At 63.1% G+C, this 26062-nt stretch overlaps 1 protein-coding gene across 7 annotated transcripts in view; it reads left to right on the top strand.

Moving 5' to 3' along the window:
* SIK3 (SIK family kinase 3) overlaps nucleotides 1-26008 on the top strand; it is an 87105-nt gene extending 61097 nt beyond the window's left edge. For 5 of the 7 annotated variants that reach the window (XM_053269950.1, XM_053269948.1, XM_053269951.1 and 2 more), the window contains 22 exons: nucleotides 4748-4909; nucleotides 5147-5271; nucleotides 5512-5635; nucleotides 9555-9673; nucleotides 10268-10378; nucleotides 10468-10614; nucleotides 11597-11674; nucleotides 11765-11874; nucleotides 12169-12322; nucleotides 12575-12730; nucleotides 12841-12911; nucleotides 15034-15171; nucleotides 17648-17798; nucleotides 18337-18462; nucleotides 18621-18706; nucleotides 19434-19561; nucleotides 19827-20157; nucleotides 20339-21282; nucleotides 22688-22851; nucleotides 23054-23186; nucleotides 23466-23652; nucleotides 24063-26008. In XM_053269950.1, the coding sequence (XP_053125925.1) occupies nucleotides 4748-4909; nucleotides 5147-5271; nucleotides 5512-5635; nucleotides 9555-9673; nucleotides 10268-10378; nucleotides 10468-10614; nucleotides 11597-11674; nucleotides 11765-11874; nucleotides 12169-12322; nucleotides 12575-12730; nucleotides 12841-12911; nucleotides 15034-15171; nucleotides 17648-17798; nucleotides 18337-18462; nucleotides 18621-18706; nucleotides 19434-19561; nucleotides 19827-20157; nucleotides 20339-21282; nucleotides 22688-22851; nucleotides 23054-23186; nucleotides 23466-23635 (3728 nt within the window). In that variant the 3' untranslated portion in view covers nucleotides 23636-23652; nucleotides 24063-26008. The remainder of the gene's footprint in view (nucleotides 1-4747; nucleotides 4910-5146; nucleotides 5272-5511; nucleotides 5636-9554; nucleotides 9674-10267; nucleotides 10379-10467; nucleotides 10615-11596; nucleotides 11675-11764; nucleotides 11875-12168; nucleotides 12323-12574; nucleotides 12731-12840; nucleotides 12912-15033; nucleotides 15172-17647; nucleotides 17799-18336; nucleotides 18463-18620; nucleotides 18707-19433; nucleotides 19562-19826; nucleotides 20158-20338; nucleotides 21283-22687; nucleotides 22852-23053; nucleotides 23187-23465; nucleotides 23653-24062) is intronic. The other 2 variants (XM_053269946.1, XM_053269947.1) reach the window with 2 other exon arrangements.
* Nucleotides 26009-26062: the final 54 nt, after the last annotated feature.

Below are 26062 nucleotides of genomic sequence, written 5' to 3'. Positions count from 1 at the left end.
GTCTGATTCCGGCTGGCAGTCCAGGAAGGGAAGGAGGTGGCTGGGCCGGGAGAGGGAGGGCCTCCACCCCCTGTTTGCCTGAATGAGGACACCTGGAAACTCAAGTGGAGAACCAGCATGCTTGGCAGGGGACGGGCTGGCTGGTCTTGCTGCAGCACCATGCATGTTGAGATCAAGTTGGGTGATGGAGACAGGTAGCGGGTGGGGCGGGACTGAGTTGTGCCTGTCTCTCCAGCGGTCGGAGAGCAGAGGAGGGAGGCGAGTGGAGGCTTCAGGAGCTCAAGTGTGGGAGGCCCTGACCTCCCTTGGCACCCCCACCCCCTCTGCTCTCAGCATGGGGCAGCTGGAGTGCCACCAAGAGGGCTGCTGCCCCACAAGGCCAGGGTGGGGTCCTAGTGGGGCCTGGCGCCTTGGGAACCTTCCACTTTGCAAAGGAAGTGCAAATGTGCGGTGTCAGGAAGGGGCTTCTGCAGAGCAGCCTGCTGGTTTGGCCTCAGAGGAACCGGAGCCTGGGCCGCTTCAGCCTGCTTCCTTCATAAAATGTATTAATTATAGAGGGAAAGGCGAAAGTCTGCTCTAGAGAATCAAAATAAAGCTGAAGTGTTCCCATCAGGTGGTTGTTTTGCCAAAGTGCCCACTAATTAAAATACCCAGACACAATCCATTCGCAGTAAACTCTAATTAAAAAAACACATCAGACGCTTTCTGCCTCTCCAGATAAAGGGCAATTTATTTTTTTGATGTTGGTTTTCTAATATATTGTGATGGGGTTGCCAGCAATCCAGCTTCTTTCTCCTCCCCAATTATATTTCATTTCCTGAAAAGACTGTTTGGTCCAGGCAGCCAAGAGCGGGAGAGAGCCGTGGGGAGGGAGGAGGTCGTGAAGGTGCCTGGACCCCCTCTAGGGTCAGAAGAGGGGGCAGGCATGGGGCATGGCTGCAGGGATCGAGGAGGGTGGGGTTGGGCCTCCCAGCTTAGACAGGGACCTTCCAGGTTGCTCTCCTCTTCCTTCCCAAAGACCCTGGAAGCATTTGGGAGGGCCTGCTGCAGAATTGGGTTGGGTGGGATGTGCACGAAGGGCTTGGGCAGCTGCGGGCAGGGTGGGGGTCGGTTGCTTTAAAAAGCAGGTCAGTAGGACCTTACCTGCTCCTCCGCACCTCACCACTTTTCTGGGTGTGGCACTCACTGTTTAAAAGGCCATGTTGCTCCCAGCAGCCTGTGTGCTGCGTTGCCATGCACATGGCCACCATGTACCCTGACAATGCATGGTGTTGCTGACCATGGAAATAGCCTCTGTGCATGCGCGGCAGTCATGTGTGTGCTGATGCTGCATGCAGGGTGCTGGGAGCAGCACTGCAGCTGCATGTGGCCTTTTGAACAGCAAGTGCCGTGCCCGGAAAAGCAGTGGGACTGCAGAGGAGCAGGTAAGATCCTGCTCACCTGCTTTTTAAAGGAACCGGCCCCTGCCCTGCCGAACCGGTTCGGTGCTTCCCTCAGGTGGTGCCGAACCGCTTTGGGGGAGGGGGAGTACTACTACCCAGCACTACACTGGATGCCCCCCACTTCAGGTGCTCCCTCCCCCTTCAGACGTGCAAGACGTCTCCTTGCCTTCAAGCAGGCTTCTCAAGGGCCAGATCCAGCACCTATCTCTAAGCTTTCACTGCTCAGGACCCGCACCATTCCCAGGCAAGGGCTTGCAGGCTTCTCTTCAGCCAGTGCCTTTGGGTGCCAGCCTCCCACTCCCAGTTTGACATGGCAAGAAACCGAATCTGAAACCTTACTCTGCAAATCCTGGTGGTCCCAACTGGTTTTTGTGAAAGGTTCTTCGGGTCCTACCGAATGACTCCATAAGCGACACAATTTGGAAAGTCTCTCACCAGGCAGACTCTTTCTGCATCCCTTTGGCCCAGAATGTAGGCCAAAGCACGGCACAAACAGGAGCCCGTCCAGGCCTTTGGTAGGTTGGACTTTGTTTTCTCCAGCTCGGTTTCCGCTGGGCTCTAGGCTGTGTAATAATAAACCTTTTAAAAATATAATTAATGGATGCCAGTGGCCTGGCCTTGCTGTTCCACACTTCCCTTCCAAAGGGCCTGTTGTTCCTCGGCAGTGGCTCTTGAGTGCACCTGGGCCTGGAGCCTGGCTGCTTGGCAACATCCCCCCCCCCTCCTTTCAGCACAGGCCGTGCAAAAATGTCTTTAGGTGTTGATGTGACATGTTGCTACCCCAGTGGAAATCCATGGGAGGAGGACTCCCCCCTCCCTTCTCCATGCCAAGCACGTGCTCCCCCACTGAGCGCGGGGCCTTCCTCTCTGGCCTGCCAGGGCCTCCAAAGGCAGAGTTGGGGTTCCAGAGGCTTCCGGGCTGCCCCCCCCGGCTCCTCTGCCATCCTGCCACTCTGGCACGGAGGGCCTGCCCTAGCCTCCTGCACATGGTTTGCTGGCCCGGGGGGGGGGTGTCACTTGCCTCTGGAGGCTGACCTCTGTTGACGGCATCTCCTGCCTGAGCCTGGCGTGTCACTAGTGACATGCCCCACTGGGGAGGCTGCTCCGCAGTGCTGAAGCAGCAGCAGCAGCGCCACCATCGCGCAGGAAACGGGGATGGGAGCCAGCAGCAGGGCCGTTTTCCAGAGCCACAATCCCACCAGGGGCCTGGGAAGGAGCCCCAGAGAAGGAGCGAGCGCCATGGACTGGAACCCCCTTCCCAGCAGCAGTGGCGCTCTTTTCTGTGTTCTGTCCCTTGGCACATGGCTAGGGCCCTCCCCAGCTCAAACCCTCCCCCAGGGTCACTGCGGATCTGCTCAGGGTGCTTCCGTACTTCCTGCGTGGTGACACCACAGTCCCTGTGCTGACTGACAGCAAGGTGCTGTTCCCATTTCCGGTGCCTTCCTTCCCAATTTATCTTTGCAAAGCATTTTACTGCTGTTGTAGCGCCTAGCACTCCATCCATGTGGCCTGGGGAGGGGCTGGGCCGGGGGGAGCCCCATCCGTCTCATCCATGTGAAATGGGCACAGGGGTGAGCCTGTGTGGCCCTGGAACAGCCGTGGGAGACCCCAGCTCACACCCCTCTCTGCGACCAAGCTCTGGGCAAGTCTCTCTTGCCGCCCAGTCTAACCTGAAGAAGAGGGCTTCTGGAGCTCAGTGGTGCTCTGAGCACCTTGGACAAATCCCAATAAAGGACGTGAACCTGCTTCCAAGACCAATGCCGTCGTTTCTGTAGGCCACTTGATCAATGGAAGCTGCTGTTGCTCTTTCTCAGAAGTTCTAGTAGTGTTTTGAAGCACTTAAGGATCCCCTTTGGAAGTGGCTGGGCAGCAACCAGGCCCCCTCTTGTTCCAGTCCTTCCCCCAAACACCATGCCCCCCCCCGAGGAATTCATGTATGGTTTTGCCCACCCGAATGCTGACCCTGCCCGCAGCTTCTCCTGTTAGGGACGGCAGCAGATGAACAGTCAGTCCCACGGAAGCAGCAGCAGCAGCAGCAGCATGGACTGCTGATCAGTGGCCTTTGGGAACAGTGTCTTTTGGACCTTTTCTGACTCACGAGCAGGTGGGCCCACTTCCAGCTGTTCAGAAGCAGTAAACAGCTAAAAACAACCTGTGGGCTCGTTTCCTGCTTGGCTCTGGGAAGAAAGGCCCTTTGTCGGGAGGGCAGCCGAAGCCGGCCGCGACTGTCACGGGACGCCACCAGCCGCAGCCACCAGATGGCCTCAGCTGGGCCACGGCCCCCGTCCCAGCGGCTTGTCCCTTGCTGGCTCTGGGGTGTTTTCCAAACCAAACGGGACTCCAGGCTGTCCTGTGATGGAACTGGAGCCTCAGCAGAGCTTGCCTTCTATGCATGGCCTCTACTGCCCTTTCCCCCGCCACCCCATAATTGACAGAATATAGTATTCAGCTCACATGTACACTTTCTGCATCCCTTGAGAGGTAGGGAAGGGCTACTTTGGGGGCTTTCCTCGCATGGTTCTCCTTGGTGCTGCCCTTTAGGCTTTCTTGTGGGTCTTCCTCTTTTTCCGCTCTCTCTCCCATTCTGGGGCACATCCCCTAGTAGGCAGAATTGTTCATGGGTGAGTGACTCAAGGGTGCCTCCTCCTCCCCCCCCCAGTGCCCTCACCCCCACTCCCATGCTGCAGTGGCAGCCTTCACCTGCCTCTGTAGGGTGCAGTGCAGCAGCGTGGGCCCTCCTGGGGAGACCTTCGGCCCTTTGGGGCTGCTAGGAGCGCAGCCAGGTGCTGCTGGAGCATCCTGCTGGCCCAGAGAGGCTCTTCCTGTGATGGCCTTGCAGCCCTGGCTTTCCCTGGAGACTCGGCAAAGGCAGAATCACACGTGTTCCGAGGCTGCCAGTTGAGGATGGGATTTGGCGGCTCAAGGTGCTGGAGTCGGTGACCTTCCTTGAGCCTTGGGAATCGGGTGGGCGATGCATCTCTATGGAGTGCACAGTCCGTGTGTCCCCCAACTGGGGACGGCCTCTGCTGCCTGCACACCCAGCTTCCCCTGGCCAGGGCCTCTTGCGCTGGGTGAGCAGCCTCCCCTGCAGCAGTCTTCCTGGGCATCTGGGCCTTTAGGGACATGGGCAGCTAGCTCTTAGCAGATCGGGCCGTGAGTCTGTCGGGCTCTGGATTGGCTCTGGAGTGCTGGCCGCCTCCCTGGCAGACAGCGGCACTGCCACCCTCTTGTGCTGCTTCCTGCCAGAAAGAGCCGGCACTCCACCCTTCTCACCCCCACCCCCGTTCCCCCCGCGTCTCTTGCAGACCACCTGGTGGCCCATGGGCGGATGGCCGAAAAAGAAGCCCGGAAGAAGTTCAAGCAGATTGTGGCAGCTGTCCATTTCTGCCACTGCCACAACATTGTCCACAGAGACCTGAAGGCAGAGAATCTGCTCCTGGATGTAAACCTGAACATTAAGATAGCAGGTCAGGCATCTTCCAGGGAAGGGAGTGCAGCCGTGCGACACTGCTGGCCAGTGGCTGACGGGGGGCTGCTTCTGCCGCTGGGCAGGCTGGGCGCCCGACTGCCCTGGGCCTCTCCATCCTGGCAGGTGCAGCTGCACCTGGTGCCTGCCTCCCCTGCTGCAGTTGTTACTTGGTGGCTTTTTGTGGGGGGAATGGGTGGCCCTGGGAGGCTGCTGAATCTCTGCCTTCCTTTTCCAGATTTTGGGTTCAGTAATATCTTCACTCCTGGTCAGCTGCTGAAGACCTGGTGCGGAAGCCCCCCCTACGCTGCCCCTGAGCTCTTTGAAGGGAAGGAGTATGATGGGCCCAAAGTGGACATCTGGGTAGGCGGGGGACCCCTCTTCCGCCCTGGCAGCAAGTGTCTCCTCTGGCTGGCGGGCTTCTGATGCCAGTGCACCCCGGGGCAGGCCCAGATGGGTCCCCATGCCCTTAACCATAGTAACCCATCAGGCTTGTCAGCTTGGCCCCTTTGGAGAGAGGAGTGCCTCTTGTCTTGGGCTGGCTTCCTGCCGCTGCTGCTGCCACCCCCGCCCTGCCTGACGGGTGTGGCCTGTCTCTTGCAGAGCCTCGGCGTGGTGCTCTACGTGCTGGTCTGCGGGGCCCTGCCTTTCGACGGGAGCACGCTGCAGAACCTGCGGGCCAGGGTGCTGAGTGGGAAGTTCCGCATTCCCTTTTTCATGTCCACAGGTAAGGTGCCTCGCGCTCAGCAGGATGGCCTCGGCCCCGCTGTCTGTCTGTCTCCCACAGGATGCTGCTGTGCCTGCCTTGGTTATTCAGCCGTTAACCTAGGAGCAGGGAGAGAGCTGGTGGTGGATGCTGGACTGGCTGCGTTGGGCAGCTGTGCTGTTCTTGAGGAGCTACGCAACTGGGCACTTCCCTGGTGGCGAAGCATGGCTGCGTCCGAAGCTTGCCTCTTGCCTCCCTCTTTCCCTGCCATCCTCCCTGAGCCGGCACTCAGGTAGGGGCACACAACTGCCTCTCTCTCCTGTGGTCTGCGAGGAGGAAAGTTGCCTCTTCTCGCTTCTCGGGTCTGGAGCCGAAGGACTGGGCAGCCTGCTTTGGGCTCCAGGTTTGCGGTCTGCCCTACAGGGTGATGCAGAACCTTCTGTCACTCTTTCCAAAACGGGGGCCCCCCACTCCTAGGCAGCCTGGCCTTGCCTGGCGTGAGCAGGTGGATTGACTAGCCACATCCCGTTGCAGAGCCGCTGAGGAGTGGGCTGCTTTGGGGGAGTGGAGCTCACAGGATTGCACAAGATGAAGCTGGAATCATCCTCATGAATAAAGTCTGTTTATTTGTTAGCCACCTCTGGGTGGCTCACAGCAATACAAACATCCAATTAAAACACATGACAAATTACAATATGAAATAGAAAATACAAAATACTGTACTAAACATTTAGGTCTCTTTATGGTGCTTTTAGGACAACATTCAATACAAAACATGCTGGACTCTTGGGCATATTTGGAAGCTGGGTGGGCTGGCCAGCTTGCTCCACAGGAGCTGCAGATGGCATTCTGTTGGCTTTCTGTTCCTTTCCTGTGCAAATATGAAGCCAGAAGATCCTAACCCCCCCCCCCCCTTCCCAGGACAGACAGACCAAGGCACCACCAGGGCTGCTGAGCCCTGGATGCTGCAGCTAGATTTCAGTGACAGGTTTTTCTCTTTTCATGAGAGGACAAACGGCTTCAGCTGGAAAGCCAGCCGGCTGGCATTTTCTTCCCCGAACCTGCTGTGATCCCCCTTCCAGGCTGCTGCTGGCAGAGGGGAGGCCCCCGAGAGAGGCTTGTTTGCAGAAATGGGCGGCTTGCCTGAATCGCTGTGTCTGCAGAGAGGGAAGATGGCAGAGCAGGCGTCTGCTTTCCCTGACCCTGGCCAGGTCAGGCAGGAGAACCGTGAGCCGTTCTTAGGTGTTTGAGGAAGAGGAGGGCGAGAGGTCCTCACAGAAGAAGCCCAGACAGCTCGTACATGTTGGGAATGGGGTGGGTGCTTCATTGGACTTGCCTGCTCTCCAGTTGCAATTATTATTTATGATTATTTACATTTTATATCCCGCTCTTCCTCCAAGGAGCCCAGAGCGGTGTACTACATGCTTAAGTTTCTCCTCACAACAACCCTGTGAAGTAGGTTAGGCTGAGAGAGATGTGACTGGCCCAGAGTCAACCAGCAAGTCTCATGCCTGAAGGGGGATTTGAACTCGGGTCTCCCTGGTCCTAGTCCAGCACTCTAACCACTACACCTCGCTGGCTCTCTCAGTTGTAAGGGGCAAAGGAAGGCCCACCCAGCAAGCTGGGCTCTTCTCCCTCCTTCTGAGGAGATGGCCACCTTGTGACTGCCAACTAGCAGGGCATGAATGTTTCAGCCCACTGCAGCGCTATGTAGAACTGACTGCAGATTTCTAGTGGGCCCTATGAAGTGGAACTCTTGGCCCCTTGATCACCAGCAGTGCAGCGCAGCATAAGACTCTTTTAAAAGTCAGCCGGTTTCAGAGACCTGTTTGGCAGTGAGGCAAGAGAGGGACCTGCCGCAGCCCCACACAGTGAGCATATGCCCAGCTCTGGCAGAGAGACTGTCGAGCAGATGTCTGAGGGACTGGGATGCTTTGGGAGGGAAAGAGCTTCCCTCCCTAGCTAGTTCTGCAGAGTATCCAATTTTCGCAAATGCCATACAGTGGAATCATAACATGGCAGAATGCTAGAGCCGGAAGGGACCTTGGAGGCCTCTTCTCGTCCTGGCCCCTGCTTGGTGCCGGAAGCTCCTCGGAGCGGCTCTGACCAGCCTCTCTTGAAGGCCTCTCACGAACTAGAGCCCACGACTGCACGAGGCAGACTCCCTCACTGTCTAACAGCTCTGACTGCTAGGAAATCCTTCCCGACCTCTCGTCTGAACCGGCTCTGGGAAGAAAGGCCCTTTGTCAGGAGAGCAGCCGAAGGGGCCCCCCCAACTGTCAGTTTTGGAGCCCCGAATCTGTCACGAATCTGTCTCCCCCGTCCCCTCTTCTCCAGACTAAAACACACCCAGCCCCTTCAGCTGTTCCTCAGAGGACTTGATTTCCAGCCCCCTCACCATTCCAGACCTCCTCGGAGCCCCTTCCAGTTTATCAGCGTCTGTCTTAAAATGTGGGGCTCCAAAGTGGCCTTGGGATTCCCAGTGAGGTCTGACCAGTGCCGAATGGAGTGGGACACGGAACTGAGCCTGTGAGCTGGCACAGCCTGAAGAGTCACAGGGTCTTCCTTGGCACGGATGTGGAGAGCAATGCTCAGACACCAGATGAGATGGGACAAAGTTGCTGTGACTCCTGCTTTGATTGTTGCTCCCCTGGCCGGGGCTCTTCGGCCCTCTTGCCCTGGTCCTGGACCCAGGAGGTCTTGCCTGGCAGCCCCACTAGAGGCCTTTCAAGTCAGCCCTGGCCAGCAGCTGCTGGGACATCAGCCCAGCCAGCTGGAGCCTTCAGAGTTGTGTGGAGGCAGAGCAAGACTCCTGTTTCCAATGAGCAGCTGCTTCCGAGACTGAGTGGCCGCCTCCTCCTCCTCCTCCTCCCCAGCACTAAAGCCCTCCTTGAAGTCTTCTCTCCTGTGTGGCAGGAAAAGGGGGTGGGAAGGTTGGAAGCTGCCCGCCTGGGGCTGGGCTGCACAGCTGGCTTCTGCACCTGCTGTCTGGGCTTCCTTGACCGCTTGGGTGTGTGTGGTCTTAGGGCCGTCCATGAAGATCTCTGCACTTGTCCAGCGGTTTGCATCCCTTGACTAGGACAAGTTCTCAAGGCAGTTCACAGAGCCGAAGGAGTGCAACTGTGGCTCCGTGCCCCAGAGGGGCTCTGGTGGGACTTGCTCCTGTTACTCTTTGTGCACAACCCTTGATGTGGAAGATTGCGCCCCCTGCCCTGCTGCCCATTCCGGGATTCAGGCTTCTTACGAGGATGGCTTCACCACTCCCATCTCCCTTGCCTGCTTGCTTGACTGCTGAGCGGCTCTTCCAGTGAGGAGCTTTCTGAATGTGCTTCCTCAGGCTCCCTTCTGTGCTCTTAGACTCAGGACTTCCTGGGGCCTGGCATCTCTTGGTCTGCTTTCTGACTGGTCAGCCTAGTCCTGCTAGGAACTGTGCCTGTAGACGAAGCCCGTCTTATTCCTCAAGTCTTTCCTCCTTGCGGATTGGTCTTCGGGGCCCCATGTCATCCTTCTGGCTCTTGTCTGAATCCTCCTTGGTGGACCCCTTCAGGGAAGCTGTCCAACCAATGAGCCTAGCTGGAAGCAGATGCTGAACAGTGTCTCTGCTGATGGGGCAGTTTAAAAAGCAGCTGCCTGCTGGCCACGGCTGTGCCTGGTTGCGAGACCAGGCCTCCTCCTGTGCATGGCCAAAGTCTTGGGTCTTTGTGAGGCTGGTGGCTCTTGCCATCACAAGAAAGCAGTGGGGCTTGGAATGGGTGGCCTTGAGGGAGCAGCAAGACCGAGGTCTTGCATGGGCTGGGGAGGGGGGGGATTTGGTGTCTACAGCAGCATGTACTCTTGGCTGCTGAAGAGCTCTCTGGGCAGAGGCACTGCACGTGGCAGGCCCCGCTCCATCTCCCAGACGCCTCAGCCTGCTGCTGCTGCTGCTGCTGCTCTCTTGCAGAGTGCGAGCACCTGATCCGCCACATGCTGGTGCTGGAGCCGAGCAGGCGCCTCTCCATGGAGCAGATCTGCAAGCACAAGTGGATGAAGCTGGGCGAGGGGGATGCCGAGTTCGATACGGTGAGTATGTTGGCGGGCCTGTGGGTGGGCCTTGTGGCTCTCGGCTCGGTGCACGAGGTGGGGCGGCTGAGCTCTGAGGAGTCCCGATGCTGAGGCAAGGGCTTTTGGATCGTGCACCGACATGGGCACACGCACTGTGTGCCAGCCTTACTAGAAGGGGGCCTTTTTGTGTCTTGGCAGGATGCATTTAGCTTGCAGGAAGTAGTTGGCGCAGGAGGGGACGTGCCGGGGGTGGGGAGTTAGTGCTGGGGTGCGGAGCGTGGCTGGGGTCTGTTGGGGAGGGGCAGCGAGAGCGGGGCAGGGCGCAGACTCCTGCCTCGGCTGCTGCCTCCATGTCTTCAAAATGGCTGCCTGGAGGGGAGCCCTCTGCACGCTGGGGGCCTGCTGTCCCTGGGGCCACAGTCGAGCGGGGGGGGGGGGGGCTTGTTGTGGCTCCTGCAGCCGGCCTCCTCTCTGCTGCTCCCTGGCTGGATCCCCCTCTCTGGGCACAGGGTGCCTGGCCGTCCTCTTCCTCGGCTGGGAGCTCCCCAGAACCTCGCGGGCCTTGCCTGGTTCCAGGGCTGGCCACAACTGACCGGTCCTTGTGCCTTCCAGCTAATAGCGGAGTGTCGGCACTTGAAAGTGGAGAGGCAGGTGGAGCCCCTGAACGAAGACGTGCTGCTGGCCATGGCCGAGATGGGGCTGGACAAGGAGCGCACCCTGCAGGTAGTGGTGGCGGCGGGGCCTGCCGGGCACACGCAGCGGCTCGCCCACCGGGCAGGGGAAAGGTGACGTCTCGCCTCCTTGCCTTCCAGTCCCTGCGGTCGGACGCCTACGATCACTACAGCGCCATCTACAGCTTGCTTTGTGACCGGCTGAAGCGCCACAAGAACCTGCGCGTTGCCACCCTGCCCAGCGTCCCCCGGACCGTGGCCTTCCCGACGCCAGCGGCCAGCGGCCAGGTCCGTCTTGTGTGTGCTGGGCGTGCGGCTCCGTGGCGGGGCACCTCCTTAGAGCCGTCCCAGGGGGCCGCCCGCCCGCCCTTCCGCAAGCCCCGCCGGTCGCCAGGGAATGCCTGTCCCCAGTGCAGAGCAAGGGGGCCTCTAGGCAGGGGAGCCGGGGGCCTCCGCTGGAGTCGGAAGAGCACCACGCCCGGGCTGGGGCAAGGCTGCCTTGGGCATCCCTGCCTGGTGCTTGCTGGCGCCTCTCCCCTCCCTAGGCACCTCGCTGCTGCTGCTGCTGATCGCACCAGGCCTTGGGGGAGCCCACCCCCACCCCCTCCCCCTTCTTTTAGAAGAATGCAAGTGGTCGTTAGCGCCTCTTTGTTCTGGGAATTTATCTTGGCGTTTGTATCGCTCTTTGGAAGCCAAGGAGAGCCAGCGTAGTGGTTAGAGTGTTGGACTAGGACCGTGAAGACCCGAGTTCGAATCCCCATTCAACCATGAAACTCCCTGGGTGACTCTGGGCCGGTCATGTATCTCTCAGCCGAACCTACCACACAGGGTTGTTGTGTGGATAGAAATGAGCATGTACACCGCTCTGAGCTACTCAGAGGAAGAGCGGGATAGAAATGCAAAAAACAAAAAGAAGCAGCAGAAGTGCTCCACGTGTGTTACTGTGTTGCTCTCCTTGCAAGGCAGGCGAATATAGCTGTCCTCAGCTTGCAGCTGAGGCGGAGAGGGAGCAGCTTGCCTCTGGCCGCCTCAGCGGTGAGACTCGAACCGGGAAAGTCCCGATCCGGAGCTCGGTCTGCTCTCTAAGAAGCTGCAGCAGCTCTGGAGCCAGCCTCTTTGAAGGGGCCTCTCTTGGGCCTGATGTCAGGCGAGCCAGGGCCTTCTGTGGCTGCAGTGCTGGGCAGCACCTGCAGCCTCCTGGGGAGACGTGGGCGGCTGGCCCCCGAGGCCAGAGGCCTTCTGCACAGTCTGGCTTCCTTCCGCTTTGCAGGCAGAGCCGGTGGGGAACATGGTGAGCCTCAGCGTCCCGCAGGTGCAGCTCATCAACCCGGAGAACCAAATAGTGGAGGTAAGCGGCTCTCTGGCTGCCCCCCTCCCTCCCCGACCCTTCCCTTCCCTTCTGCTTCTCTTTGCAACCCTCTCTGTGTTCCTGCCCTAGACGGATGGGGCCATGAACCTGGATAGCGACGAGGGCGAAGAGCCTTCCCCCGAAGCTCTGGTCCGCTACCTCTCCATGAGGAGGCACACAGTGGGAGTGGCCGACCCGCGGTGAGTCCGCCTGCCGGCAGGGGACCCGTCAGCCCCACAAGCCCTCCTCTCTTCTTGCAGCCCTTTGGCGCAAGGACCCGGCTGCTGCCTCCCTTGCCGCCCAGCACCGGCTCTGCCCTTGGGGCGTCTGGCTCCACTTCCATGGCGGCCCAGTGCGCTGCCCGTCCCCTCAGGCGCTTGGCGCAGGGGAGGGATGTGCAGACGTCTCTTTGGTGCTGGGAACGGTGCCCAGCGCATGAGCAGAGAAGCGAGATTGCTGGGTGGTCTCTTGAGCGGTGTGGCCTGTGTTTGCAGCACGGAGGTGATGGAAGATCTCCAGAAGCTCCTCCCGGGCTTCCCACGCATCACACCGCAGGCCCCATTCCTGCAGGTGGCACCAAACATGAACATGGCCGCCAACATGCTTCCCATGCAGCACCTGCAGCCGACTGGCCAGCTGGAGTACAAGGTATGGAGGGCAGAGGCGGGGGGGAGGGGGCAGGGAGGGGGACTCTCTGGGCGCAGTGCCCTGGCTGCCGACTCCTGGCCCTTGGTGGGGCCAGCCAGGACAGCCCGTGGGCAGGGCAGGCCCTCCCCCAAGTGGCCCAGCGCGGGGATCCAGCCCTGCCTCCTGGAGGAGGAGGAGAAGCAGCAGCCGCTGCCCCGCTGTCTGGGGCCTGGCCTGGAGGAGCTGGCAGAGACGTGGGCTGTTTCCTTGCAGGAGCAGTCCTTGCTGCAGCCCCCGACCCTGCAGCTGCTGAACGGGATGGGGCCGCTTGGGCGCCGGGCCTCCGACGGAGGAGCCAATATCCAGCTCCACGCACAACAGCTGCTGAAGCGTCCGCGGGGCCCTTCTCCACTCGTTAGCATGACGCCAGTAAGTAGCAGCAGGCCAGCCTGGCACAGGCCTGGGGGGGGGGGCTCTGGGGTGTCTCTGCAGCCCCCCCCCTGTGCAGAACCGAGCCCCCCGCTGTCTTCTCCCTCCAGGCAGTGCCTGCAGTGACCCCTGTGGATGAGGAGAGCTCGGACGGCGAGCCTGACCAGGAAGCCGTGCAGAGGTAACTCCTGCTGGGGCCGCCCGCCGGAGGGGCCTTCACCGGCAGCTGCTGGGATGGTCACAAAGGTGGCCGGGTGGCTTGTGGTTTCTGCTTCGCCTCTGCTGCTTCCCTGGGAGCCGGTGCTCTGTGTGGACCCTGCTGCCGCCGCCGCCACTGCTGCTGTGCCTTGCTCCCGTTCCCGCTCCTGGCCTCCCCACTAACCTCCTTCCGCCCACCCTGATGCGCCTGGGGCTCAGAGCGGAGGGCAGCTGCTCGGCCCAGAGGTGCACAGCAGCCTGGCCTTCTGGCCACGCTGCTGTAGAGCTGGCTGTCGCGTCCTCCTCCTTGCACGCCCCGTGCCTTGGAAGCAGCTCCTGGTGTTCCCCCGGCCCGCCGGAGCATCGCACGCCCTTCCCAGAGCGGCCAGCCTTCCTGCTCTTGCTTGCAGGGGCCGCAGGGCTTGCCGTGGGCAGGTGCCCTCTGGAGGAGGGAGGCGGCGGCAAGGGAGTGGGGTTGGGGGCGCTGGGCTGTCATCTGGCAAGGCCGCAGGAAGACTGAGCTAGAAAAGGAGCGTCCTGCCTGGGCCAGCTGCCCCCCCTGGGCAGGATAGAGGCTCCTCCCCGGCTCTCTGTTCCCCCTGGAGGAGTTGTATGATGGGTGAGAGAGGAAGGGGGCACCTCCTTCTGACTGGACGGCCCTTGGGCCATTCCATGGGGAGCACACGCCCTTCCGAAGGATGCCTCTGGGAGGCCTTTCCTGACCTCTGGCCCGGGATCCTTGTACGTGCCTCCACACAAACCCGTGACCTTGGGGCTGACGGCGGCTCTCCCAGGTCTCAAGCCGAGGAGGCGCTGTCCCTGCCCTCTTCCTGAGACTTCTCTGGGGCTGCCAGGGGCTGCTCTTTGGGCCTTGTGCGTGCCACGCAGGTCTCCTGCCAGGGGGCTGGGGCTCCTTGGTTGCTTCTCCTTGGGTCAGGCTAGAAGTCAGAGACCTGGGCATCCGCTGGCGTGGCTGGGCCCAAGCCCCTCCCTCCCGATCAGGCCTCCCATCAGGCCGGAAGAGCCCGCAGTGTGTCCGTGGGGCTGGATGCAAAGCCTGGCCTACCCAGGAGACACCCTGTGTGAGGAGCAGCTGCTCTCCTTCCCCAAGGGCTGGGGTGGCCACTGGCTGTCTCTGGCTTTGAGAGGAAGCCGCTGGCTCGCTCTGGCCTCACAAGCCTGCGGATGGTGTGCGGTGGTGCGCATGGCCGGGTTGGGCCCCAGAGGCCTGGGACGGACAGCTCTTGGCCCACAGCAGACGCTGCGCTCTCCGGGCCACGCCCCTCTCTCCGCCTGAGCAGACGGTGCCGGTGCTGATGCCAGCGGGCCACAAGCTCCCCTCTGGAGCCCTGTGGGTTGCCATGACTGTCACTTCTCTCCCTGCCCCCCTGAGCCAGACCCTTTGCAAAATGGGCTCCACCAGGAAGTCCGACCCGCATGCAGGATCTGGCTCTTGGAGGGAGGAGGAGAGGGAGCCCTTCCTTCTTGGTGCACAGCTCCCCAACCTTGGAGCTTCTGGAGCCCTGACCTGAGTTGATGTACAGGCAGAAATCTTCTGCAAATGCAGCTTCTTCCCCGACCGCCACCCTGTGCTGGGAGAAGTGGCTCCTGTGGAAATTCTTTCCTCAGGGCCATTCTTCAAGGCAGAGGCGACTTGCCCCATCTTGAATCTTGACATTTGCGTGCACCCCCCCCAAAAAGGGCCACTTCCTGCTCCAGCCTGCTTCTCTTCCCGGAGTCAGCCCCTTGGTTTTGGGGACTCGGGGGGTGCTGGAGTCAAGGTAGCCCCAGTGCTTCCCCTCCCTCCCCCCATGAGGAGTCTCCTCCTCTCCCCCCCCCTTGCAGCTGCTGCATCCTTTGGGGCCTGCTCTAACCCACTCGCTTTGCTTGAGTCTCCGTGGGGACTGGCATTCCTGCTTTCTCCAGAGTTGCCCTTGACCCAGAGGGGCAGACACCTCCTCTCCCCTGCCCCAGCTCCCATCAAGAAACTTTGGAGAGAGCTGGGCAGCGCCCCCCCCGCTCTTGCTCCCCCTTTGGAGTGCTCCGGGCCACACCCCCTCGCCTCCGCCCCCCGCCCTCACCAAATGTGCTCCTGCTTGTTGCAGATACTTGGCCAATAGGTCCAAAAGGCACACACTGGCCATGACCAACCCCACTGCGGAAATCCCGCCCGACTTGCAGAGGCAGCTGGGACAGCAGCCCTTCCGCTCCCGGGCATCACACCTGGCACCCGACCAGCACCGGTGAGTAGTGGCACCGGCCGCTTGGGCAGCTCTGCGCCAGGGGCCCTGAGCAGGGCAGAGCGCCCCCGCTGGGGCAGGGAGGCGTTTGCCCCCACCTGCCCGTGCCTGGAGATGAGCAGAGGGCAGGGCCAGCTGCTAGCAAGAGAGCAGCAGGACCCCTCCCGGGGGGGGGTGAAGCAAAGCTGTGGGCACAGTCTGCCCCCCCCCACCTCCCCGGCTAGCAACCCCCAAGCCCGCTCTGGCTGGATTGATTGGGGGGGCCGTGAGCTGGGAATGAGCTGGAGGCCAGCCGCCTCTGGCCCATCCTGTGAGATGGTCAGGGATCAGGGAGCTGGCAGCGGGATTGTTCCTCCTGGTGGGAACAATCCCCACCAGGCATCCTGCGGAGGGGATCCCCCCCCCGCCCCCGGCAGCTCTGGGGCCTTGCCTTTCCCTGCCTGGGGAGGCACAGGGGGCTCCCTCCCCCTCACCGCCCTTGGAGGAGGGCCTCCCAAGTGCCCACAGCCCTGGCACCGGAGCAGGCCGTGCCTGCCTCTGCTGCTGCCAGGGCCAGGGCCTTTGTCTGTTGGGAAAGAGGCTCCTGCCCTGGGGCACAGAGGGTCCTGGGCTCCCGCAGGTTGAGGCCCCCCCCTGCCTCCTGCCCCAGCAAGAGGGGTTGCATCTCCCCTCTTCCCCGGCTTGCAAGCCCGTTGCTGCTGCTGCTGCTGCTGCCCATCACGAGATGCCGCCTGCTGAGCTGGGTGGTGACGTCAGCAGCCGGAGCAGCTGGACTCTGAGCGGGCTGAGGCCCTGCTGGCGCCACGCTGGAGCAACCGGAGCGCGCCCCGGAGATAAGCCTCTCCTGCCTCTGCGGCCAAGCAGGAGCCCCGGCCCAGGTGACCTGGCCCAGGGGCCGCAGCAGGCCGCTGAGTCCGCAGAGCCCTCCCTCGGGAGCAGGCGGCTCCTCAGCCCCACGGCTCCTGCCGGCTGGCTGGGAAGTGCCGCCTCTCGGGGCAAAGTCCCCCCCCCCGGCTCCTGCGGCTCCCTCTGCCCGGGCTCTGCTGTGGCTGCTGGCACACAGCTGGCTGCTGCTCCCTGTCCTCGAGCCACCAGCCCAGGCATCCTCCAGCGTGGCTCCCCAGACTGAAGTCCCCTCAGAAGCCTCACTAGGCCGCCGGTGCTCCCCCCACCCCACCCCCACGAAAGGGCACCGCGGATGCTGGGGAGCTGGTTGCTTCCCTGGGAGACCAGCCAGGCGCCTGCATTGGGCAGGGCTGGGGGGGGGGGCGCGGAGAGGAAGGCGGCCCCCCTTGGAGACACGGAGGGCGTGTCTGTCCAGCAGGAGCAGGAGCAGGGAGAGGAGGCGCCCCGCTTGGCCCGACAGGAAGCCCCTTGCCCTTCAGCAAAGCCCACCTGGCCTGGTGCCCAGAGCGGGGTCTGGAGAGCGGCCTGCTGTTCCCCTGGGGACGGGTGTCTCTGGTTGGGGGCTGCCTCCGTGGGGAGGGCTGTGTGGGGGCTTGGCCGGCTGCTGACAGCCGTGTGCCCGGAGAGGGGCTCCACGAGGGGAGGGTCCTGGCTGAGGCCGCGGAAGTCCTCCAGGGAGAGGCCTCCTGCACTGCTCTGGGCTGGGGGAGGGACTGTGGAAGACTGCACTCTGCACATGTCCCGGGGCACCCTGGAGCGGAGCCAGCCCCGGCAGGTCCTTGCGCAGGGGAGGGAGCGACTCCAAGCAGCCTGGCTCTCCTCCTCCTCCTCCTCCAAGTGTCTCTGGGTCGCTCTGCCCATGCCCGGCTCTCACGCAGCTCTCCTGCCTGGCAGGCGCGGGGCCCCTGCTGGTGGGCGTCCCGGTGAGCTGCTGCCTGCAGAGGGGAGCTGTTGAGCAGGCCCTGTGCCGCTGGCCGGTCTTCCTCCCCCTCCGCTGCCCAGCCCTCCCCTCCCAGGCCTTCCTCCAGCCTGGAGTCTGCTGCTCTGGAGCTCTCCCTGGGCACAACTCCGGCCACTTGCTGCTGCTTCCACTGGGCACCTTTTCGTGGCACTCCGGAGGCTGGCTGCACCTCGCGGCCTCTTCTCCGATGGGCAGCAGAGGGGAGTGGGGGGACACGGAGCCCCTCCTCTGCAGACCCCCCTCAGAGGCTCTGGGCCCCTGCCGGGGACCCCCTCCTGGGCCGTTTCTTCTGGCCTCCCCCCAAGGGTTTATCGCAACAGTGACACACTGGTGCTGCCCCCCCGTTTGGGGCTGGCCCCCTTTCTCTGCACAGGCTTTGCAGGAGCCCAGATGCCAAGTGGGGGAGGCAGCCGAGCGACTTGGGAGTCAGCAGGTGCTGAAGCAGATTTGCCAGTTTCCGCCTCCGGCCTACACCAGCTGGTGCCCCCCGAAGTGGCTCTTGTGGCTCAGAGAGGGGGCCAGGCCAGGCTTGGTGGGCGCCTCTGGCTGTTGACCCCGGGCCTCTGACCCGCTCCCCTCTGTGTCTGTGTCTGTGTCTGTGTGCATGCGCAGCTACATCTACAAGGACTCCAACACCCTGCACCTGCCCACGGAGCGCTTCTCTCCAGTCCGCCGCTTCTCGGATGGGGCCGCCAGCATCCAGGCCTTCAAGGCCCAGCTGGAGAAGATGGGCAACCACAGCAGCATCAAGCAGCTCCAGCAGGTAGAGCGGGGAGTCCCGGGGGGGGGGAGGGGGGCAGAAGCCGGCCGGGCAGCTCTGAGCTCCAGGCCCCCGTCGTGGGGTTGTGTCGTGCCTCTTGCTCTTGGGCCAGGCTGCGCTGTGGACAGGCAGCCGAGTCTGTGGGGTGGAGTTCGCCTCTCCGGCAAGCCAGCGTGGCCTTCAGCCCGTGTCCTTGCCGTGCCTCGTGGGAAGGGGGTGGGGAGTGTCCTTCCCTCCTCCCTTCACAGCACTGCAGCCCCCCCCCCATCTTCGAGGGAAGAGGAGACGATGAAGCCTGTTTGGAGGAGGGGATTTGGCGTGCCCCACGGCTTGTGTCCGAGAGGGGGACCCGGGAATGCTCAAGGCCCACGGATCTGCCTGAAGCAGCATGTTGGGAAATTGGGGGCCACCCCAGAGCTGCCCTGGGTGCTGGTTCCCCTGGGGCCCCCAAAGAAGTGGAGGGGGGCCTGCCTGTGCAGCGCCCCCCTCTGGCTGCCCTTGGCTGGGCCCCGTGCAGCAAAGCTCCCCCTGCTGGTTGCAGGAGTGTGAGCAGCTCCAGAAGATGTACGGAGGGCACATGGACGAGAGGACCCGGGAGAAGACCCAGCAGCAGCACATCTTGTACCAGCAGGAGCAGCACCAGCAGATCCTCCAGCATCAGATCCAGGTACTGGCGCGCTAAAAGCTTGGGCAGCCCAGAAGCCGAAGTGCTGGGGGGGGGGGTTGTTGCACAGTGGGGCTGCTGTGGGGCTGGGTGTCCCCAGCTTGGGGGCTGCAGATACCACAACTGACCTCCTGCTGCCTCCCCTCCGGTGCCCCGTGCAGGATTGTGTCCGCCCTCCTCAGCCCTCCCCACCACTGCCAGCTCCAGGAGAAAACCAGCCGGCTCTGCTCACTCACCAGCTCCAGAGGTAAGCCAGTGGGGGAGAGGGCCGGGCCCCTGGGGGCCTGCAGGGCAGCAGCCCGAGGCAAGAGCGGTGCGGGCCCTTGGCTCTGCCTCCGCTGGCCCTGCTGCATCTGGGGGCGGCGGGGGGGGGCATGCTTGGGCCAGGAAGGAGGAGAAGGGCGCCGTGCGGGGAGGCCCCAGCGCTTGGCGGAGCAGCAGCTCTTCTGGAGAGAGAAGGCGCCGCTGAGCCATGGGGCGGACTGCCTGGGGGGGGGGGCGGGGGGGACTCTGGCCTTGCCTCCCTTTCCAAAAGAGGCTCCCTGGCAGGGAGGCCACTTTCAGTGGGTGGGCTGTGGAGGGGGGAGCCCGGGCTGGGGGGTGGGCGCTGGCGGCTCTTCTCCGCTGCCTTCAGCTTGGAGGGCCGCCTGGCCCCGCTTGGTCTCCGAGGCGTGGGGTGGAGGAGGCGGCTTGGGCCCAGCCAGGCCAGCCCCCTCCCTCCCTCCCTCCCTCCTTGGCGGGCCTTGCCTGGGTGTGCTGCCACCCTTGTTGCTGGCAGTGTGGCCGAGAAGGTCCCCTTGCTTGGGAGCCGCCTGCCTCGCCCTCCCAGGGACGGAGCCGCGGCCCTTCTTCCTCTCGGCCAGCCCTGTGCTGGCAACCCTCTTGAGGGGCCGAGGGCACCTGCTTCTGACACGCTGGCTGTGTGTGTGTGTGTGTGTGTGTGTGTGTGTGTGTGTGCGCACGTGCGCTCGCAGGTTGCGGATCCAGCCCTCCAGCCCTCCCCCCAACCACCCCAGCAACCACCTCTTCAGGCAGACGGAGAGCAGCTCCCCTCCTGCCAGCAGCAGCAGCAGCAGCAGCAGCAACATGCTGCAGAGCCACGGTAAGTGTCTGGCGCTGGCAGGCCGCTCGAGGGTGCTCAGGACCCGGCTCCTCTTCCCCGCCGAGCTCCCTCCTGGGGCGCTGCAGGCAGCTGGCCTGTGGGGAACCCCCCGCCCCCGCCCCCGCCCCATGGCTCCACTTGAGCCCAGCGTCCCAGGGCTGAGCGACGAGTAACCTCCCGTGCACTCAGCGGTTGGGGGCAGGGAACAAATTCCCCCCCCCCCGCCCGTGTGTGCCAGTAACTGGGCGTGTGGTGCTCCTTGCAGGTGCCGCCTCCCAGCCGCAGTTCCAGGGGATGCCTCCCCCCCACGGCGCCCTCTTCCAGCAGTCCGGAAGCTGCTCCCCGCCCCCCGCCGTGGCCCTCTCCTGCCTGGGCATGTCGCAGCCAGTGCCAGGCCAGCCGGTCACCCTCCAGGTGCAGGAGCCGGGCGACCTGGGCGGCGGGGCTGGCCTCCTGCAGGCAGGGCGGGGCGTGCCCATCGCCCCCAGTGCCAGCCAGCTGCAGATGCACCACCGGGCCAGCCTGATGGCCTCCCTGACGTACGGGCACCGGCCCCTCTCCAAGCAGCTCAGTGCGGACAGTGCCGAGCCTCACAGGTAGGGCGGGGAGCTGTTTCTGCGGGGTGGGCCTGCTGGGGATGGCCGCTCGCTCAGCCCGCTTGCAAAGGGGCGTGGGAGGAGCCGAGCCCTGTGTGTGGAGGGCGGTCTTCCTGGCCCCCGCTGGAGCCCTGGCCGCCCTGCCCTGCCCCTCTCAAGCGCCTGCCTCTCTCCCGCCCAGTCCGCACAGGTATCCCTCCACTGGCTACGAGCAGGTGCACCTGCACCCCCACCTCTTTCCAGAGCAGGGCCGGGGCCCTCCGAGTGGCTACAGCCCGTCAGCAGCCGCCGCCGCCGCCGCCGCCGTGGTGGGCTTCCCTGCGACGCAGGCACTGAAGGTCCCCCTGCTGGAGCAGTTCCCCGCCTTCCCCCCGAGCGCCCAGCAGCAGCAGCAGCAGCAGCAGCAGCAGCAGCAGCACTACGCAGCCGCCTCGGCCCTGCAGCAGGCCCTGCTCTCTCCCACCCCGCCGGACTACAGCCGGCACCAGCAGGTCCCTCACATCCTGCAGGGGCTGCTCTCGCCCCGGCACTCGCTCACGGGCCACGGGGACCTGCGGCTGCCCCAGGCGGAGCTGGCCCAGCTGATCAAGCGGCGGCAGCAGCAGCAGCAGCAGGAGTTCCAGGAGCTCTTCCGGCACATGAGCCAGGGGGAGACGGGCCACGCGGTCAGCAGCCACCTGGCCCAGAAACTGTCGGAGCGCCAGGCACTGGCCTTGCCTTACCAGAACACGGACGCCCCCTACCACCCGCACCCCCACCCCCACCACCACCCCCACACCAGCCCCCAGCACCTCCTCAAGGTGCGGGTGCACGAATGTATCCAGCCGGGCCCGGCCCCCGGCTACAGCCCCCACCAGCAGCCCCCCCTGGCCCACTCGGAGAGCATGGAGGAAGAGGCCGCGGACTGTGTGTGTGAGCGGGGGGAGAGGGGCGGCTTTCTAGACAGGCGGGGCGACGCTTGCCACGAGACTCCGCTGCTCTTGAGCACAGTGGGGCCGGGGGGCCCGGACTCGGCCTTTGGGACGGCGAAGCACGAGCAGGAGTTGGGGATGCACCATTACAGGCAGCAGCAGCAGCAGCAGCAACCCGCGGCTGCCTTCAGCCGGAACAAGGCGCCCTGCCGAGGTAAGGCCGGGCTCTGCCCGGGAGTGGGACGCAGTCTGCCCCGGTGGGGGCCCCTCAGCTGCAGCACGGAGGCAGAGTATTCTGGCCAGGCAGCCTTGGTCTGGGGGGCACCCCCCGCTCCCCAGGAGAGCAGTGCTCCTCTTTGGCTCAGCCTCCTTGAAACGCTGGGGCCATGCGGGGGGGGGGGGGGGGCTGTTCCTGCCCACTGGGCCCAGACAGCTTTGCGCTGGAAGGACTGAGTGCCTCCCAGCAGCGGGCTCAGCAGGCAGCTCAGCCCGTGCAGTCTGAGTGGCGCCGAGGATGGCGCTCCCGGCGACTGGGGCAAGCGAGCTGCGCAGCACCGCTCAGGGAGGCGCTTCCCAGAGGCCCCTTCCAGCAGGCCCGGCTTTGGGCCCTCTTCCGGGGCTGCGCCTTGGTGTCTGTTGCCACCTTCAGGGGTGGGGCAGGGAACCACAGGCCAGCTCTGGGCGCTCTCCAGTCACCCCAGGGGAGCCCTGCTGCCTGCTGGCAGGATCCCGTCCCCTTGTGCTCCCGACCGGGTGTGGCTGCTGCCCTTGGAGACACTTAGGCCCTGATAGGGAGGCAGCCTTTGCCCCCAGCCCACGGGGTGCCAGCAGTGGCTGCCCTTTGGCTGGTCTGTGGAATGAGGAGCGGCCGCCTCCTGGATCCTGCCCTGGCGTGGGAGTGAATCCAGGCCTCCCCTCTGAGCGGAAGAACCGGGGCTGAGCCCCTGGCTGGAAACACAGGGTGGACCTGGGCCGGACCCAGGAGCTCCTGGACAGGCTCCACGGAGGGGGGCTGATGCCCAGAAATTGCGCACGGGCATGGTAGTGTGCACGCACAGAGTGGGGTGTGCCCTTGTTAGCCCCCAAAGCCGGGGGGGGGAGGGCGTGGGTGTGGCTCCATCGCAGCCCTGGGAGTCTCCCAGCCGGCCAGCCCCTTTGCCTGGGGTGAGCTGGGCAGGTTCCTCTTGGGTGCCCTGGGCAGGCAGTGCCAGCTCCCGGCCAGCTCTGCAGGGCATCCGAGAGCACGTGAGGGGGCCGCCAGCTGGGGCGGGAAGGGGCGCTGGCGCATCTCTGCCTGTTCCCTACCACAAGGCAGCCTGTGGCCTGCTGGCCAGAATCCAACAGCAAGGCAGTGTGGTGTCGTGAAGAGAGTGCTGGCTTGGCCAGGCGGGCCTGAGTTCAAATCCCTGCGCGGCCTGAAATCCAGCACGAGGGGACCGTGGGCCGGTGGTGTGTGCTGGGCACTGCCCACTTCACAGGGCTGTTGCGAGGATGACATGGAGGAGTCCCCCTGTGTGCCTCTTGAATGTCTGGGAGGAAGGGTTGGCTTGACTGAGTGAGGAGTCAAGAATAGGACCGGGGCCTGAAACGGGGACCTTTCTCCCTCTCCCCTGCCCCAGATGCCATGGTCACAGGCGGCATGGAAAGAAGCGCTCCCGGGCATGCGGAGATGCTGGACGCGGATGGGCTGGGGGCCTATCCCGCAAGACCCGCTTCTGGCCCAGCCCAGAGATCCCGGCCTCTGCAGAGACATCACACCATTCAGAACAGCGACGACGCTTACGTAGGTTGGCAGGGGGAGCGGCCTCCCCACTGGGCACGGCTCCCATCCGGGGGGGGCAGTTTCCCTGCGTCAGCTGCTTCACCCTGCACTGGCTGTGCTCTCGGGGGGCTGCTGGACCTCCCCGGCACACACACACACACCCCAGTGCCCTGACCCTGCACTTCCCGCTCCTGTCTGTCTCCCCCCCCCCCCCCGCCCACAGGTGCAACTGGACACTCTGCCGGGCATGAGTCTCATGGCGGGGAAGGCGCTCAGCTCCGCCCGCATGTCTGACGTGGTGCTCAGCCAGTCGTCGCTCATGGCCAGCCAGCCGCTGCACGACGGGCAGAGCACAGGTGAGGGCAGCACTCTTGCTAGGCGCCCGCTGGCGTCTCCCACCTGATGAGCCCTGGACGGGAACCGAGAGGGCTCGCCAGGGCATGGCAGGCCGAGGTTCCCAGCAGCGCCGGCGGTCTGTGTGGGAGCCCTGCTGGGAGTCTGGCTGGGTGGGTGGGCAGACGCACTCCCTGCAGGCCGGGAGCCCCCCCCCCCGGCTGGCTTCCTCCCCCTGCGGGCCTGGGCTTGGCAGGCCCTCCCTGCTCTCGCCTGTGCATGGCCTGTCTCTGGCCTTTCAGACTGCCAGGAGGAGGAGGAGGACCTGGAAGGCCAAGAGCCGCCCCGCCTGGGCGACGGCAGCCAGCAGCACCTCAACGCCTCTTGCTACACCTCCACGTGTATGACCGATGTCCTGCTGAGTTACAAGCACCCGGAGCTGCCCTTTGGGATGGAGCAGGCGGGAGTCTAGCCAGCAGGCGGGCAACAGTAAGTGGGGCAGGCCTCTAGGCGAGGGTGGGCGGAGAGAGCTCTCCAGGCCCTCGGCCCGGAGCTGCCCTGGCGAGCGCTTGGCGGGAGCTTTGGTCGGTCCAGCTGGGGCCGAGGAGAGCTCCTGGGCTGGGGGAAGCTGCCTCCGTCCTCTCGGCGAGGGTCAGGCTGGGTGGGCAGCAGCAGTCCCAGTGCCAGGTCCCAGCCTGCCTCCGGGGGCAAAGGGCGAAGCAGCGCCCACGTGCCAGGCGGCCGGAAGCGCAGCGGGGGGGGGAGGCGGTGGCTTTCCCTGGCCGGCTGGGCCTGCCATGCGGCTGCCTTTGGCCTGGGCTTCTCTGCCGTCCTCTTCGAGGGTGGCGGGCCGGGCGGGGACGCCCCTGGCACCCACTCCTCTGGTCTTCTCTTGGCAGGGGTATGTACAGCTTGGAAACAAAAAGGTCCATTTCAAACCAACAGTATCTCGCAGCATTGCGCCAAAATGGCAGCCGCGGTCTCCTTCGCGGGAATCGCGCGGCTCCTCCCTCCTCTTCCTCCTCCTCTTTGTGGGTTGAACAGTGTGCTTCTTCCTTTCGGATGTTCATTATTGCCATATTTGCCTGCGATGCCAGCCATTCTGGAAGGACCAGCGCCCCCCCCCCCCCCCCCGCGCGCAGATGCTGCTGCAGGGTCCTGCGTGGGGCAAAGACAGCTGCTGCCCGAGGGGCCCTTTCCGCAGGCCGCGGGTGCTCTGGGCCTGCCTTTGCCTGGGAAGCCCAGGCGAAGCTCTGGGCAAGGGGCAGTGGTGCCCACCAGCGAGCAATAAGCAGATGTTCTGGACAGCACCTCCTCAGGGCCTGCCGTGCCCCCCCCCGCCCCCAGGGACAAGAGCCAAGCCGCCCCCCACACGGACCTCTGCCTTCCTCAGATTGCTCGCTCCCCCCGGCTCCCCGTCCAGGCCTTCTCCCGGCAGTGGGTGCAATATTGCTGCTTTGGGGCATCTCTCCTTCGCTAGCTTTTCTCTCGGATTTTGTCGTCGTGCTAAAATTGTTTTTCTTTTCCTTCCTTCTCTTTTCTACACAAATCCATGTACTACTTTTTTTCTAATTATTAATATTTTAAGGTTGAGAGAGCCTGCATCTTGTTTTTAACTCGCCTCCCTCCCAAATCATGTAGGAATTTGTTTTGGTAAATGTTTATTATTATTATTATTAATATTAATATTATTATTAAAATTATTATTAATAAATTAATTGTTAATGAGAAGCGAGAGGCATTTCTCCCCCGGCCCCCAGTTGGTCCTCCTCTCCGCCCCCCGCGCTCCGCTGGTTTCCTCCGTTCCCAGGATTGGCTCTGCTCCTGCGTGCCGCGTGTGGGGCTGGGGGCCCCTCTGCTGCCGCCCTCCCTGCCTTGGCAGAGGCCTTTCCTCGCTCGCCAGCCTGGGGGAGCTTGTTTCTGTGACTTGCCTGGGGCCTGGTGACCCTCCAGCGGCTGGGCCTGCGGGGAGTCGCTCCTGACGTCATCTTTTTTTGCCTTTGGAACTTTTGGGAAACCGACAACAGAGAATTCCTATTACTGACTCTTTGGGGAAGAATTTTTTAAAGGAGACCCGATCCATGCAGTCAGTCCTCCTCAGTTTGCACAGAAGACGTGTGAGACCAGCATGGCCCCGGGTTCTTGTGCTGTTGTCGTCGTCACCGCCGCCCTCCTCCTCCTCCTCCTCCGTGGTTTCCCCACCCTGGCCTCTAGGACCCAGGGGCACCAGCAATGGCGGAGCAGCCCCCTCCAGCTGACCTTGGACTGGAACTCCACATTGGCCTGCAGCCCCTTTGTGTGGGGGGGGCTGGGTGTGTTGGGAGCCGCCCGCTCATCTCTCTGGCCGGAGGGGGCCCAAGGCACGACAGGCCACCTTCAGCCCCCCTTTGGACTCTTGCTTCGGTTTCTCCTTTTGTTTACATGGTCTGGAGACGGCCACCGCCGCCGCCCTCCAGGGCCATCCCAACCAGTTGCGCAGAGACTCGCCCCGTCTGGCCGCGCCGTCTTGCAGTATCACACTTTTTATTTTCGTGTTGGTTTTTTTTAATCATTGCTTTGTATTGTAGTAATCAATACTTGCAGTATATGTTGAATGTATAATATACTTTGCTATTATTTCTGTTTTGGGGAAATGTCCAAAGTATTTTCTCATTTATGTTGGACTAAAAAGAAGGCTCCCCCCCCCCCCCCGCCACACACACACACACATGAACTCCCCAGATTTTCAGTAAATTCTTAGGTTGGGGTGTTTTTTGTTTTGGTTTCTTTTTTTGGTGGGTCATTTGCAACTAGTAACTTAGCTGGACGTGGGATCCTGACCAATAAACCCATGATTATGATTGGCTCTCAGCTCTGGCCTGGCTTCTGTCTCCAGTATCTGAACAGCTCTGGCTTCCCT

This window comes from Hemicordylus capensis, chromosome 8 (genome assembly GCF_027244095.1).
Source record: "Hemicordylus capensis ecotype Gifberg chromosome 8, rHemCap1.1.pri, whole genome shotgun sequence".
NCBI classification, from domain to species: Eukaryota; Metazoa; Chordata; class Lepidosauria; order Squamata; family Cordylidae; genus Hemicordylus; species Hemicordylus capensis.
Note: the sequence above shows the minus strand (reverse complement) of the source record. Positions and strands in the feature narration are given on the sequence as shown.